The sequence below is a fragment of the Ostrinia nubilalis genome, chromosome 24 (assembly GCF_963855985.1).
Source record: "Ostrinia nubilalis chromosome 24, ilOstNubi1.1, whole genome shotgun sequence".
NCBI lineage: Eukaryota > Metazoa > Arthropoda > Insecta > Lepidoptera > Crambidae > Ostrinia > Ostrinia nubilalis.
In genome coordinates this window covers 11,832,167-11,846,671 of record NC_087111.1, presented here as the reverse complement: position 1 = coordinate 11,846,671, position 14,505 = coordinate 11,832,167, and the positions used below count along the sequence as shown (strand labels likewise).

Genomic DNA, 14,505 nt, shown 5'->3' with positions numbered 1-14,505 from the left:
CCCGTTTTACTCCCTTGGGGGTTGAATTTTGGAAAATCCCGTCTTAGTGAGCACCTACGTTCTAAAAGAAACCCCCATGCAAAATTTGAGACCCCTAGCACTTGTAGTTTTGAGATTTCGTGATGAGTGAGTGAGTCAATCAGTGACCTTTCGCTTCGGGTTCCTTTTAGAACGTAGGTGCTCACTAAGAACAGATTTTACGAAACTCCAACCCTAAGGTGGTAAAACGGGATCCACGCGTACGAAGTCGCGGGCGGCTGCTAGTTCTGTATAAAATACACTGACTCCTTTAGTATCAAATCAAGTCAACGAACTTTAACCGTACAACTTATTAACCATTTGCGAAACCATTATAGCCGTATTTAACCGTTTGAAATCCAGCGCTGTAACTCAATGATTGTAGTTGTGCCTGATTGGTCGCGTGACTGTACCGCTCAGACCTAAATAGCTCAGTTACAGGGTTTACGAGCTTAACTGTACCACAGTTGAAGTGGGCACGGTAAAGTTACTTTTAGAGCAGGTACTTGCCCTTATTTTTGAACTACCGGCCGCCCGTGAATTCGTACGCGTGAATCCCGTTTAACGCCTTAGGGGTAGAGTTTCGTTAAATCCTTTCTTAGCGGATGCCTACGTCATAACATCTACCTGCATGTCTTTCAGCCCGATCCGTCTAGTGGTTTGGGCTGTGCGTTGATAGATCACTAGTCAGTCAGTCACCTTTGAGTTATATTTATTTAGACGTAAATCGACGATCTCAATCTAGGATCTACAATACATACGGCACATAAAGCTAAATATTTTGTCATCTAATACAGTTTTAATATGAGTAGAGTCCGCTTTGAAACAAAAACGTGTAATCTGATGTATTGGTTGGACGAATTCAAAACGTTGAAGTGCCTCAACTAGGGAGCTCATACAAGTCCCAAATATAGCTTGCCTATTCACTCTTTACTATGATTATCAACATCACATCACATAATCATGTTGTACAAATACCACCATTATGTGATAGTATTTTTCGGACTTTTTAAAAAATAGACCTCAACCCTTCTGGCTAAATCCTCCAATTGCCTATGGTAAATTGAAAAGGATCGTGCTCCTGCAGTGGAAACTAAATAATCTGATGACGATAATTTTAAATTCAAATTCAAATTCAAAACGTTTATTTGCCAAAAACACAGTAATACAGGGTGACAATATTAAATAGGATCATGTGTTTAGTCTGCTCGCAGACGTGCAACAATTACAGGATTCAATAATATTAATGTCAAATAATTAAGAAAATGTCAATGTAAAATTAAATTAATAGTATCAATGTCGCCAATTAAAATATTCCTTATAACTATAAAAACATTTGTCCAAAAGCCAGCAAGTCAATCTGCTTTTAAATATAGGGCCTTGGAGTACTTTAAGTTCTTCCGGTAGTAGGTTATACATAACTAAACTCGTATTATATGCATTTCTTTTATAAATATCCTTGCGACAGTAACAGTTAAGTAAATATAAAGCCTGTGACTTACTCGGTCTATCTTATTTAGTAAGCTCACTTTTATTTTTTACGATTCGATGCCAACTTTGAACGGCTTTTAGAAATAACAGAGGAAACTCGCGTGTTGTTTTTGTATAACAGCAATCGTTTTGATCAAATCGGATTTCACTACGCACTAACTGGTTGAGTTTAAATTATTTTTTAGTGCTATGGACTATTTCTGAGGTTATTTATAGTCGATTCAGTTGGCTTTTGTTTTTCTACTGGATCAAGTTTCGTAATTAAATTGCTTATGTAGGTAGAATCAGTATTACATTAGTTTGTGTGGCTTACAAAATACTTATAAAGATAAAAGTAGGTAAGTGTGCCAAAAAGGTCCCCGACTTATCGTGATTCGTGACTATGCTACGAGTACGACGCTGATTTTCTAGAATTTATTCGTATGATGCATACGAGTTACTTAAGTAAGTAACGTATGATGAGACTTTTATCTGTTTGCTTTTCCTTACCTAAAGCACCAAGATCTTAATCTTTTAACATGTTAGTTACTATAAAAGTTACAGAAACTTAAAGCTTACATTCCTTGTAAGCTTTTACTCCTGAAACTCTTGCCCTTCAACTAAGTTCCACCCATGCTAAGTAGCACAGTACATTTCCAATACATTAACCGCGCCACGGGTACCGTCCGCAGAATAGCGGGGGGCGTCGCTTGTGTGAGTGAGGCTGAGTAGAAGCGAATATAATACTGCAGTTTCTATGTAACTAGAGGTCAGAAGGTTGTTTTTCCGAAATATGCCTAGAACTCGAATCTGAAACGTGTTACATGTTTCATCATTTAGAATCTTATTAACTGTTTCAAATATGCTGTTCAAGACATACGAGTCAAACTATAAGAGGTCAATCAGGTTAAATTGTTGTACGACGTATGACTAGAACACGAATCTGAAACATGTATCATCATTACATCAATTGCTTATGAATTTCATTAGCTGTTTCAAATAATGTTGTTGTAGAGTAAGTTAATAATAATTAAAATGAATGAATGCAGCTGGAGGTGTCCCTCGAAGCTTTTTAAGATAATTTTGTTGCCATTGGCATCTTATATCATCATCGTATATCTCGGGAATTATTCCTATATTTTCTTTTATCAGACTCTAAGTAGTAATAAGGTATTTGTCCGTTATTGTCCGTTAAACTTAATAATTGTAAACTTACTTTAAACTCTTCCGTTGATTCACTTAACTTACATTACTTTCATCACCCTGGAGGAATCACTGTCATCTAAGATACAGGTTTAATCCTAGTTTAGTTGGCAGGGACATACTTAAGATTAACACGATTGTCAATCGTAGTTTAAGTAATTAATACATCGTACAATATTGTAAATCGTCATCTTCTTGGTTATTAAATAAAAAAAATAAAAAAAATATTATTTATTAATAAACTCTTCTTCTTTTAGTAAGAAATACCTACTCAATAAGTTTATTGCTTTCATGCTTAATAAATAATACAATAAAATGTATTTAGTACATAGTCCTTTCTAGTACACTTATGCCCATTTTCACCATCAATCCCTAATTTTTACGTGACCCCTAAGGTAATAAATAATATGAATTTTGTTTTCATAAGGGTCACTTAAAAATTAGGGATTGATGGTGAAAACGGGCATTATACTTATATTGTTTTTGCCTTTGCTATTACAATACAACATTGGGAAGGTAGTAGGATGTTTTGTTGCTCACGTAACATAAAGAGCTGGAAAAAGTGTGATAGTTAGATATTTCTTTGTGTTGTTATTTTGTACCTAACATTATAAGTATAATGCCCGTTTTCACCATCAATCCCTAATTTTTAAGTGACCCTTATGAATACAAAATTCATATTATTTATTACCTTAGGGGTCACGTAAAAATTAGGGATTGATGGTGAAAATGGGCATTATACTTATAATGTTAGGTACAAAATAACAACACAAAGAAATATCTAACTATCACACTTTTTCCAGCTCTTTATGTTACGTGAGCAACAAAACATCCTACTACCTTCCCAAGGTTGTATTGTAATAGCAAAGGCAAAAACAATCCCGGAAAGGCTCTCCCAGAGGACTCGCCTCATCTCGAGTTGACAACGGCTGATCTAAGATAAACAAATGACCCCGGTTCGGATCCCAGAGGGTACATTCTGGATTGGTACATAATATGGTACATTTGGCTGGCACCTGCTTTGATAGTTGTGTTTGACAAGCAAGTTGAGTTGACAAGCAGCATAAAACACGGGACTATTCCCACCTCTCGTTCCCACCACTGCAACTCATGTGTAGCCAGGATCTACACTTGACCGCCATAAAAACCCAACCAATGAAGGTCAAGTTTGTCCCGGGGGAAAGTTAAACTGTCATTTGACCCGCAACAAAATTAATCAGAAGAATTATTCTTCTTTTGACAAGCAGCACTGTAGATTCCTACCAGAGAGCTTAGTGTGAGTTTACATCAAAAGTCGTTACTAGCGAGCGCGTTAAAAATTTCCGCTAGGGACGCTGTACAATCCGTCATACATTTATTGACACTTTTCAACCGACTTCAAAAAAGGAGGAGGTTCTCAATTCGACCCGTATGTTTTTTTTTTTTTTCTATGTTTGTTACGCGATAACTCCGCCAATTATGAACCGATTTGAACAAATCTTTTTTCGGCGTATAGGTAATACCTCAAGGGTGGTCCCATTTAAATTTAATAATAGAAAAAACAACCCCCAAGGGTGGAAAATTGGGGATGAACTTTTTTATACGCAATATCTCCGCCGATTATAAACCAATTTGATCGATTATTTTTTTGTTGAATAGGTATTATCAAAAGGGTGGTTTCATGCGAATTTGAAGAAAATATTTCACCCCCAAGGGTGGAAAATTGGGGATGAACTTTTTTATACGCAATTCTTTTAATTTTTAGTTTTTTTTTGTGTTCACGCATTTGAAGTCGGTTTTATTTTTTTCAAAAGTTATTTACGCAGTCGACATCGAATGCGTTTGACGTAAACTCACACTACGCCCCCAGACTGCTGAAATGGATTTGGATTCGTTTTGTGATGATGTGTGTAAGTTTGTTCCTTCGCGCCAAAACTACTGGACGGATTTTAAAATTAGGCTCCGTTTTATTCAATTCTGCGAGAACGAAGTAACATAAGAAAGCACTTACAAAAACCTAAAAGCGATGGAAATTAACCATATTTTAGTGGATACTGTTACTGAAATCATAGGCAGTACTCATTTCATCATTAAAATTTTAATAACTTACAATAATTTTCCATTTTCATTGTGAATATTATTATCATATTAGTAGGAAATACTTGCTTGTCCCATGATACCATTATAATACTTATTAGAATTCTGCCTCTTAGTGAATATCAGCATTATTTTTGTCTTTCGGAAATCGATCCCAAGACTAATACAGTTTCAAAAACCTAAAAGATTTTATATTCTCTTTTGAATACGGCTCATAAAGAAATGGAAGCGAGCCGAGATCCTGGGGGAGGCATCATGTGTCCGATGGAAGGCATATTTCGGCCGTTTATGCTGCCTGCGTAACGTGGCAGGCTTTGGGGATACGAAAGTATGACGTAAAAGAAGCTTTTGAAGTAGGTATACCTACTCAATTTTCTTTTTTAATGGCCTCAATTGTCCGTTACTTTTAACGGTTCGGTTTCACTGAAGACACTTGATTACCGTAAATGAAACATTTGTCCTGGCTAGCCAAAAGAGGCAGCCTAACACATAGCAAAATTAGCCAAGTACTTAGTTATGTAATATTTAGTAAACCTTACAAACCAATGTTTCAATCAACAATATTGTAAATTAACTAAACCTGCCCCCTAGACAAAACGCACTTTTTGATCGAATCGAAAATCGAATCCGTCAAAACTCCAGACAAAAAAGGGGCCTTTCGACCACTTTTCGACTGGTTTGCGATTATAATTTGCACTTTGTCTAGACCCACACACTGAGGTCTACACTGAGGTGTAAATTAAACCTGTCTTCTTAGGGTTCCGTAAAATTAAAAGGTGATTCTCGCGGGAATAGCCTGGATGCGTGCAGCACAGGACCGGTTGTTATGAAAATCTTAGGGAAGGCCCTTGTCCAGCAGTGAACGTTATATGGCTGAAACGGAACCCTCTGATGTGGGTAAAGGCTGTGGCTTCGCAATACATATTTGATAACATTATGTATGTCCGTAAACATATACATTTATTTACTAAGAAAAGTGACGTCCACTCATTTAACACGAGACATAAAAATAAACTTGCTGTTCCATCATTTAGGTTGCATAAGATAGGTAATTCATTCTTGGGGAAATGTATTACCATATTTAACAAAATACCACACAACCTTGTCGAATTGCCAATAAACAAATTTAAGATACATATAAAAAATACCCTTATGTCCAAAGGGTACTACAAGGTTCGAGACTATATTGATGACAAGGATGCGTGGTCAGTTCAGTCTGCACATATTTGATGTACTTAAATTTGACTATTCTTACCGTTAGATAATTCCTGGCAATAAGTGGTGACTGAGTTTGTTCCGGCGTTTCTTCTCAGCACTTGCCATATGTTTGTCTCGAAGCGCTGGTAGGGCCCAAAAGATAAGGAGACATGTAAAGTGCCCCATAAGGGCTACCTTTTCTTTTTTTATTATTTTCTATTGACGTTCATAAGTGCCACTTGTGGTCTAAACTGAATAAATATTTTTTTGATTTTGATTTTTGAAAGCCCGCTCTTACCAGTCCGCGTAATCACACGCTGTTTTTATGCGCATGCTACGTTGTTGACACGTCATTTGCCGACAATTTTCCGCCCGCCGCCCGCGCTTTGACGCCCCTTGAACTCCGTCGATAAATTATGGACTTTTTCATACATGAGTTACTGCCCGTAACAATCTATGGCGTGCACGATGGATGGTCTTAGAGCCTTGGGTTTGTTTTTCTTTTTGACTTTCAGCTACTGGTTTGAAAGACTTTTAACCTCTCGTATGCTTTTCAAATTTTACTTATGCATTGTTCTCTCATTTCCACATAAATTATGGCTGGTTAAAAGTCACGCCAAATAGAGTACTTAATACTTGACAACTCAAAGACTAGGTATACCGACTGATTTCTAGTCAAAAAAATATTTTTGCAGTCGTTTGAGAACTAAGAAGTTCATAATGAAGTGATATGTTAAAGAAGTTCTGCCCTGAATTTTTTAGTAAATGACAAATAGTTATTAATAAATTTTAAGCATAGCTTACTTTCGTATGTTATATCGACTGCATAAGGGATATGAATCCATGTCCTTTAACAAATATTATACTTGCCAGAATGCTCTAATAAGACTCGAACCCGCAACCACTGAGCCGTGAAATTAATGAGCCTTCAAAATTCGCAAGGAAAAGTCTACATTAATAAAATTAATACGTACTCGCACAACTCATGTCAAATCCCGAGAAATACCGGCCAAAGCCCGGATTAACTCCGCCAAGTCGTCTAATTGCATCCTCCGACGCGGGAGATGTCGGAACACCACACAACGCAATTTGGCTCAACTCGATGTACAATTGTGTTAGATGCAAGATAACTTGTTCATAACAATTTAGATATTACATTAGTTACTAATCCAATGTTGAATTAATTTTGGTTTAAGGATAATAAATATCACATTAGGTAGATCATGTCCAATAATGTCATTTCCTATCTGAACAGTAGAATGCCCGTTTTCACCATCAATCCCTAATTTTTAAGTGGCCCCTATGTAAACAAAATTCCTATTATTTGTTACCATAAGGGTACAAATTAGGGATTGATGGTGAAAGCGGGCATCAGACTATTTTCTGCCCAGACAAACTACAATACTACGAAATCGTAGTATACGAGTAGAATTTTCATAGGTATAAAATTTTTCTGTTATCCAGTGAATCTGTTGCCTACTCAATGAAAATCGCACGAATGCAAATATTAAGAAAGATTGAATATGAATATAAAGGAAATAGAAGGTTCATAGTTCTACAATATCTTCTAAGCCTCTACCAAACTTCAAAGTTGCCAGGTAATAGGAATTCCACGTCCTACCAATACCCCAATACCATCAAAATAACGTTATCGAATATCGTTACACTGTCAATATGGCGTCAAAGCTAGACGCTATATTGCCTCAAAGAGATCGCCGACCGTTAGTTGGAAGATGGCAGGGGCCGCTAAATACGTTAGCAACTCATCAGCTGGGAGGGAGACGGTAAATTCTGCTGCAAAATTAATTGATACATAGATTATTTGTATTATGTACAACGCAAAGTAAACAATATTATAAATAGTAATTTAACAAGTCAAGTTTCTTATGATTGGCTGCAGTTATAATATTTTTCAAAGTGCCAATGTTCTAAAAGATACATTTAGGCCGAGTTGCGCCACCTAACTTTAACCGGAACTATAACAATAACTTTTTCATATGGAGTTTGACAGACTTGAAGTTTGTTAAAGCTAAAGTAAGATGGTGCCACCCAGCCTTAATTTTTGCTATTCCACGACAAAAATGAAAATTAGGAAAACTTGTTGTCTCTTTTCTCTATGCTTATTTATGTAGCTATTAAATTATACCTATTTCAGATCACTAAGTATTAATGTATCTAATCTAGCACAGTTCGTAGATACGTGAAATGTCATATTTATTATGTACGCGTGGAACAGAAACTTGAAAAGTTGAAGTTAGCCATTAAATATTTATGAATCTAGCGTTAAATATCTACCGTGTGTTCCTGATGTACCTACAAAAAATATCTAACTTAACATTGTGTTAACTTTAAGTACTTAGGCTGAGTTTCATCAACTAACTTTAACCGTAACTATAGTGATAATCGATGTTTTTTGTATGGAGTTTGACAGATTTTTAACGTTTGTTAAAGTTATAGTAAGATGGTGCAATTCAGCCTTAGTTCTATAAAGTTTACAGAGGACTCTCCTAACTCGAGGTCCAAGAGCCCACTTTACTTTAGAAATCTCATTCTGTATGAAATCAGGTAACAACTTTTCTATAGCCATTATTTACCTACACCTTACCTATGTCTGTACCTATCTACAATGAATAGACAGTACATCTAATTTAACTTAAGTTTAGTTTTAGTTAACTGTAGAACTATGTACTTAGATGTAATAAATGTTATTTTGCAACAAAAATGTAGAGTTTGATGCACAAACTTGTGTTTTCTTTCCAGTTTAGCACAACAATGCCAAGTATTTTCAATTTTAAGATGAAGAGGAAGAAAAAAGTAGAAGACTTCAAGAGAGAAGAAAATATGCTCATTGATGTTAAATTGACTCTAGTAGGGAGTCCGTTTATACCGCGACTCCCTAATCGAGTCAGGTTGACTTCCTTGACGCTATCACTACAAGGAAGATTCAAGAAGAACTCGAAGAAAGAAGACTCATTAAGAAGATAACTTGATTCTTGTTAAATAAGTAAACTTGTATGCCACTTATTAAAGTAGTTATGTTAAGTTATAGCTAATTCAAGAATCTATTAATTAACTTACAGAGCTACAGCCAGCATGTTTTCGGAAATCATATCAGGTTTATTTATGAAAAAGTTCACAGTTGGCTTATTAATTTTTCAAAAATTATAAGATGTAAATTTATAGAAATGTATATCGTTACGGACTGTTATAAAATTTTGAGTCTTTAAAATCTTGAATTTGAGTTAGAATACTGAAGTTTATCCACTTAATTTAAGATAATTTAGTATGGGCTTAAAAAACATATTTGTATAATATTTAAATACGTGTGTACAGTGTACCAGTGTACAGGTATGTAAAATACGAATTGCAAGTAAAAGTGGTGTTTATTCCACAAAGCTACGATACATCTTCTTCACTGTAAATCAAATTTCCCTAAAATTGTTCCTGAAATTGCTGAATATTGCGCCGTATTTCATGGCGGCTTTCATTAGGCTTAGCCTAAACCGAAATTAAGGAGTACTGCCAAATATATCACCTACGGGGCTTACATATTAATTTGAGGAAACGAAAAAGCATAGAAAATGAATTAGAACATTCTTATTTATGTTATGTAGCTCTATAACTGTAATAAAATGTGTACTGTGCCAGAAAGGTTCTCGACTCGTTAGGGCTATTTCCCAGGGAGATATCCTGTTTTTCAGGAACTGTTTTTTGCAGGATTCCAATAGTAGTATACCTGTTTTAATATTAACATTCGTACGAACATCCCGTTTGCGGTTTCCCGCAAAGAACAGATCCGAATTTGGGATTCAAACAAACACACACTTGTGTGTTCATACGACAATTCAGTTTTGCAAGAACCTGCATTACTGGATCCCACAAAAATGGATTGTCGTGGCAAAGGGCCATTAGTTGTCGTGACAAACAATGTCAGGATTTCCAAGTTTCCAATATAATGCGTCTGTAATATTTTCCTATATCCCGTTGGGAAACCATAAACATGAACTGTATGATTTTAATTATAATTTTTCTGAGATATTACACGTCATAAAACGTGAAGTTCTGATGGCAAAAGTTTTGGGGAATATTTTCCGCTGCGCTCGCTTTTGATTGGATTAAATGGAATTATTGTCTTAATTAAAATTTCGATGTATTTTATTATTCTGCCAATTATTTCGCATTTTAATCCGCTTACGCTACGATCGTTTTAATTAGAAACGTAGCATTTTTTTCTACAAAACTACCTTAAAAATGTAAAAATCTAAAATGACCATAGTAATATTTAAAAACAGTACAAAGTAGGTTAAAAGCTACTTTGAATTTTATGCGTTACGATATCAAATAATACCTATCCGCTGTGGAAAATATCCTAGAGCAGTCGGGATAAAAAAGTGTACGTTGTATGGGTTAAAACGTTTGCTATATACCCAGCTGCCGTTTTAAATTGGATGAATAAGGGTATCTCAAAATAATAAAATATCTCATAATAAAATGTTTCAAAGCTTGGCTCGTAAGTCGCACAGCTAGGTCTAGTGCTTAAGTGGGTTCCGGAAAAATCCAATCGTCAGAGATGTTTTGTCGTCAAAGAAGGTTTTCTCAAAAAGCACGTAGATTCCTGTGTCCACAGGCGTCCCCAGCGGCACCGCCGGTCCATATTATTCGCGTTATTGCCTCAAAGCCGCGTGACGCTGTCGATCTCAAGGCTCCGGTTTCCACCTAATTTCCCAGAGGGCGCTGTGTTCGATTTCGAAAACGCGGTGTTGCCACTCAAACGCACACTGTAAACTACTATTCCCGCAAGAATCATATTTATTGGCCGTTTAATTACGAAATAGAAAAGAAATCCCGCAGCAATCTCCTTTCCTTTTAATCTCCAATTGAGTAGATGCAAGTCTGTGGCTTGGGAGGGATTTATTTTAATTTTAAAGACATTTTTTCCGCGGTGTTCCCGGGGGATCTCATTACGGTGCCGCTCCCCTAACAAGCTAAAGAAAGGCTCTGCCACGACTTTCTCTGAAGATTACGTGACGCTGCGACGCGGCCAGTTTGAAATGGAGACGTTTTGATTTTATTTGTGGGAATTTTTAATGGTGCGTTGTTAAGAGACGATTCTAAACTTGGACAATAACTCGATTTATCGTGGTGGTCTTCTCTACTTAATAGTGGCTAGACAAAGTAGTTTTTACTTTAATTAATATACCATAAACCAATGTTAATGTATCAAGGATTGCCTTGAATCAGGCATTAATTCAAACATTTTCATTTAACCTCTGAACTATGGTCTTGGAAATATCATTCCAATGCCTATTATTACAATGACCAAACTTTTTGGTTCAAACTAACACAACCTGTCTAACTTTAAATAACTACGATAACACTAACTTTAAATAACTACCCTATCATAAAGGTAGCAGGAAGGCGCTTGATGCAGACTGCTACCAACCAGTCAATATAGAAATCATTGGGGGAGGCCTATGTTCAGTAATGGACGTCCTGTATCTGAAATGATGATGCCGATTAACATTAATTGTCATTTACTTATCCCTAGAGATGGGTAAGTGCTAATAATCCGGTTAATAGCAATTGGCTAAAAACGGATTAAAAGCAGTTATTAGCCATTAATAGCCAATAATAGCCGATTTCAGATGGTAACCCTGCTATTAATGTTATACTAATGATTAAACATATCCCTTCATAGTTTACAAATTTAGCACTTGAAATTTGGAAGGGACGTAGCTTAGGTACCGTAGAGGTGCATTAAGAAAGGAATTCCCGAAATTCCCACGGGCACGGGAATTATCGGGAAAATCCTTTTGTATGAAAAATCTAAACCGCTTAAGTTAGACGCTTGAAATTTGGCATGCAGGTACCTTAGTAAACTTAAAGCTTAGTTACAAGAGGATATTGCAAAATTCCCACGGGAACGGGAGTTAGCGGGAAAAAACATTTGTATGAAAAAATCTAAACCACGTAAGATAGACGCTTGAAATTTGGCATGTAGGTACCTTAGTAAACTGAAAGCTTAGTTACAACAAGGAATTCCCGAAATTCCCACGGGCACGGGAATTATCGGGAAAATCCTTTTGTATGAAAAATCTAAACCGCTTAAGTTAGACGCTTGAAATTTGGCATGCAGGTACCTTAGTAAACTTAAAGCTTAGTTACAAGAGGATATTGCAAAATTCCCACGGGAACGGGAGTTAGCGGGAAAAAACATTTGTATGAAAAAATCTAAACCACGTAAGATAGACGCTTGAAATTTGGCATGTAGGTACCTTAGTAAACTGAAAGCTTAGTTACAACAAGGAATTCCCGAAATTCCCACGGGCACGGGAATTATCGGGAAAATCCTTTTGTATGAAAAATCTAAACCGCTTAAGTTAGACGCTTGAAATTTGGCATGCAGGTACCTTAGTAAACTTAAAGCTTAGTTACAAGAGGATATTGCAAAATTCCCACGGGAACGGGAGTTAGCGGGAAAAAACATTTGTATGAAAAAATCTAAACCACTTAAGATAGACGCTTGAAATTTGGCATGCAGGTACCTTAGTAAACTTAAAGCTTAGTTACAACGGGATAATGCAAAATTCCCACGGGAACGGGAGTTAGCGGGAAAAAACATTTGTATGAAAAAATCTAAACCACGTAAGATAGACGCTTGAAATTTGGCATGTAGGTACCTTAGTAAACTGAAAGCTTAGTTACAACAAGGAATTCCCGAAATTCCCACGGGCACGGGAATTATCGGGAAAATCCTTTTGTATGAAAAATCTAAACCGCTTAAGTTAGACGCTTGAAATTTGGCATGCAGGTACCTTAGTAAACTTAAAGCTTAGTTACAAGAGGATATTGCAAAATTCCCACGGGAACGGGTGTTAGCGGAAAAAAACATTTGTGTGAAAAAATCTAAACCGCGTAAGATAGATGTAGGGGGTAAAACGGGATCCAGCGTACGAAGTCGCGGGCGGCCGCTAGTACAGTATGAGTCTCGAAAAAGTGCACATATGAAAATAGGCGGAACTACTAAACCTATTTTTATCGACAAAAAAAGTCAAAAAATACGAGTATCTGAGTTTTTATAATTTATTGACATTTTCTGAGTATTTTATGTATTTTTTTAGTACCGCCTGTTATTAAGCACTAGCGGCCGCCCGCGATTTCGTACGCGTGGATCCCGTTTTACCCCCTTCATCTGTCTTACGCGGTTTAGATTTTTTCATACAAATGTTTTTTCCTGCTAACTCCCGTTCCCGTGGGAGTTTTGCAATATCCTGTTGTAACTAAGCTTTAAGTTTACTAAGGTACCTGCATGCCAAATTTCAAGCGTCTAACTTAAGCAGTTTAGATTTTTCATACAAAAGGATTTTCTCGCAAATTCCCGTTCCCGTGGGAATTTCGGGAATTCCTTGTTGTAACTAAGCTTTAAGTTTACTAATATACCTACATGCCAAATTTCAAATGTCTAACTTAAGCGGTTTAGATTTTTCATACAAAAGGATTTTTCCCGCTAATTCCCGTTCCCTTGGGAATTTCGGTAATTCCTTTCTTAGTGCACCTCTACGGTATTTAAGCTACGTCCCTTCCAAATTTCAAGTGCCTACGTTTAGCCGTTTAGGCTGTGCGTTGATCTGTCACTAAGTCAGTCAGTTTCTCCTTTTATGTATTTAGATTCTTTTTTAACTACAATGTCGTTTATATAAATTACATTGATGTTTTTTAATATTTTAGTTCTTTTTTGTTTCTTTGAGTAATATTTGATTTAAATATTGATTTGATTTTAAAGGTGGAAGAAAAAACGTAAGAAACTATTAATAGCAGGGTTACTAGCCAATGGATGGCTAATAATGGCTATTAATAGATAATAATCAGTTATTATCCAAACTAGCTGGCTACAAACCCATCTCTACTTATCCCAAAATGAATATCATTTACCTACCTACATAATAGGTATTCAATACATATTCTGAACCGCGCACTCTTTCTGTTCCAGTACAAAATCCCTAAGAAGGAAGAAGTGGTTGAGCAGCAGCCCATGGAGCCCGACAACCCGCTCATGAGGAAGAAGAAGACGCCCGAGGAGTTGGCCGCGGAGGCAGAGTTAGAAGACCAGGACGAGTTCACTAGTGAGTTTCATAGCAATAGTAAATTGTATATTAAACTCCCCCTCAAGATTGAAATAGAAATAGAAAAATCTCTATTGACGCACTATAATGAGAGTTTTCGCGATTGAAAAATCCGCCAGATGGCAATACGTAGACGCGAGGTCCAAATGCTGCATGATTGGTGGATTTTGACATATCTGTCAATGTCATTATGGTTCGATGGCAATAAATTCATTTTTTTTAACAATGGGTACAGGACATAAAGAATCGTTACTAGGTATGTAATACTGTATCCATACATGCAACGGTTTAGCGTTTATCGTGACATGCTCGAAAGGGCATGTCAAGAAGCTGGTCTTCCGCCAAAGATTGGAGTAATAAACTAATACATTGGACTATTAGACAAAAGCAAAGTAACCAACTGGCTAGACCAATGATT

At 36.4% G+C, this 14,505-nt stretch overlaps 1 protein-coding gene across 2 annotated transcripts in view; it reads left to right on the top strand.

Moving 5' to 3' along the window:
• LOC135083765 (complexin) overlaps positions 1–14,505 on the top strand; it is a 435,534-nt gene that overhangs the window by 416,031 nt on the left and 4,998 nt on the right. For both annotated transcript variants that reach the window (XM_063978505.1, XM_063978506.1), the window contains one exon: positions 13,955–14,087. In XM_063978505.1, coding sequence (XP_063834575.1) covers positions 13,955–14,087 — 133 coding nt within the window. The remainder of the gene's footprint in view (positions 1–13,954; positions 14,088–14,505) is intronic.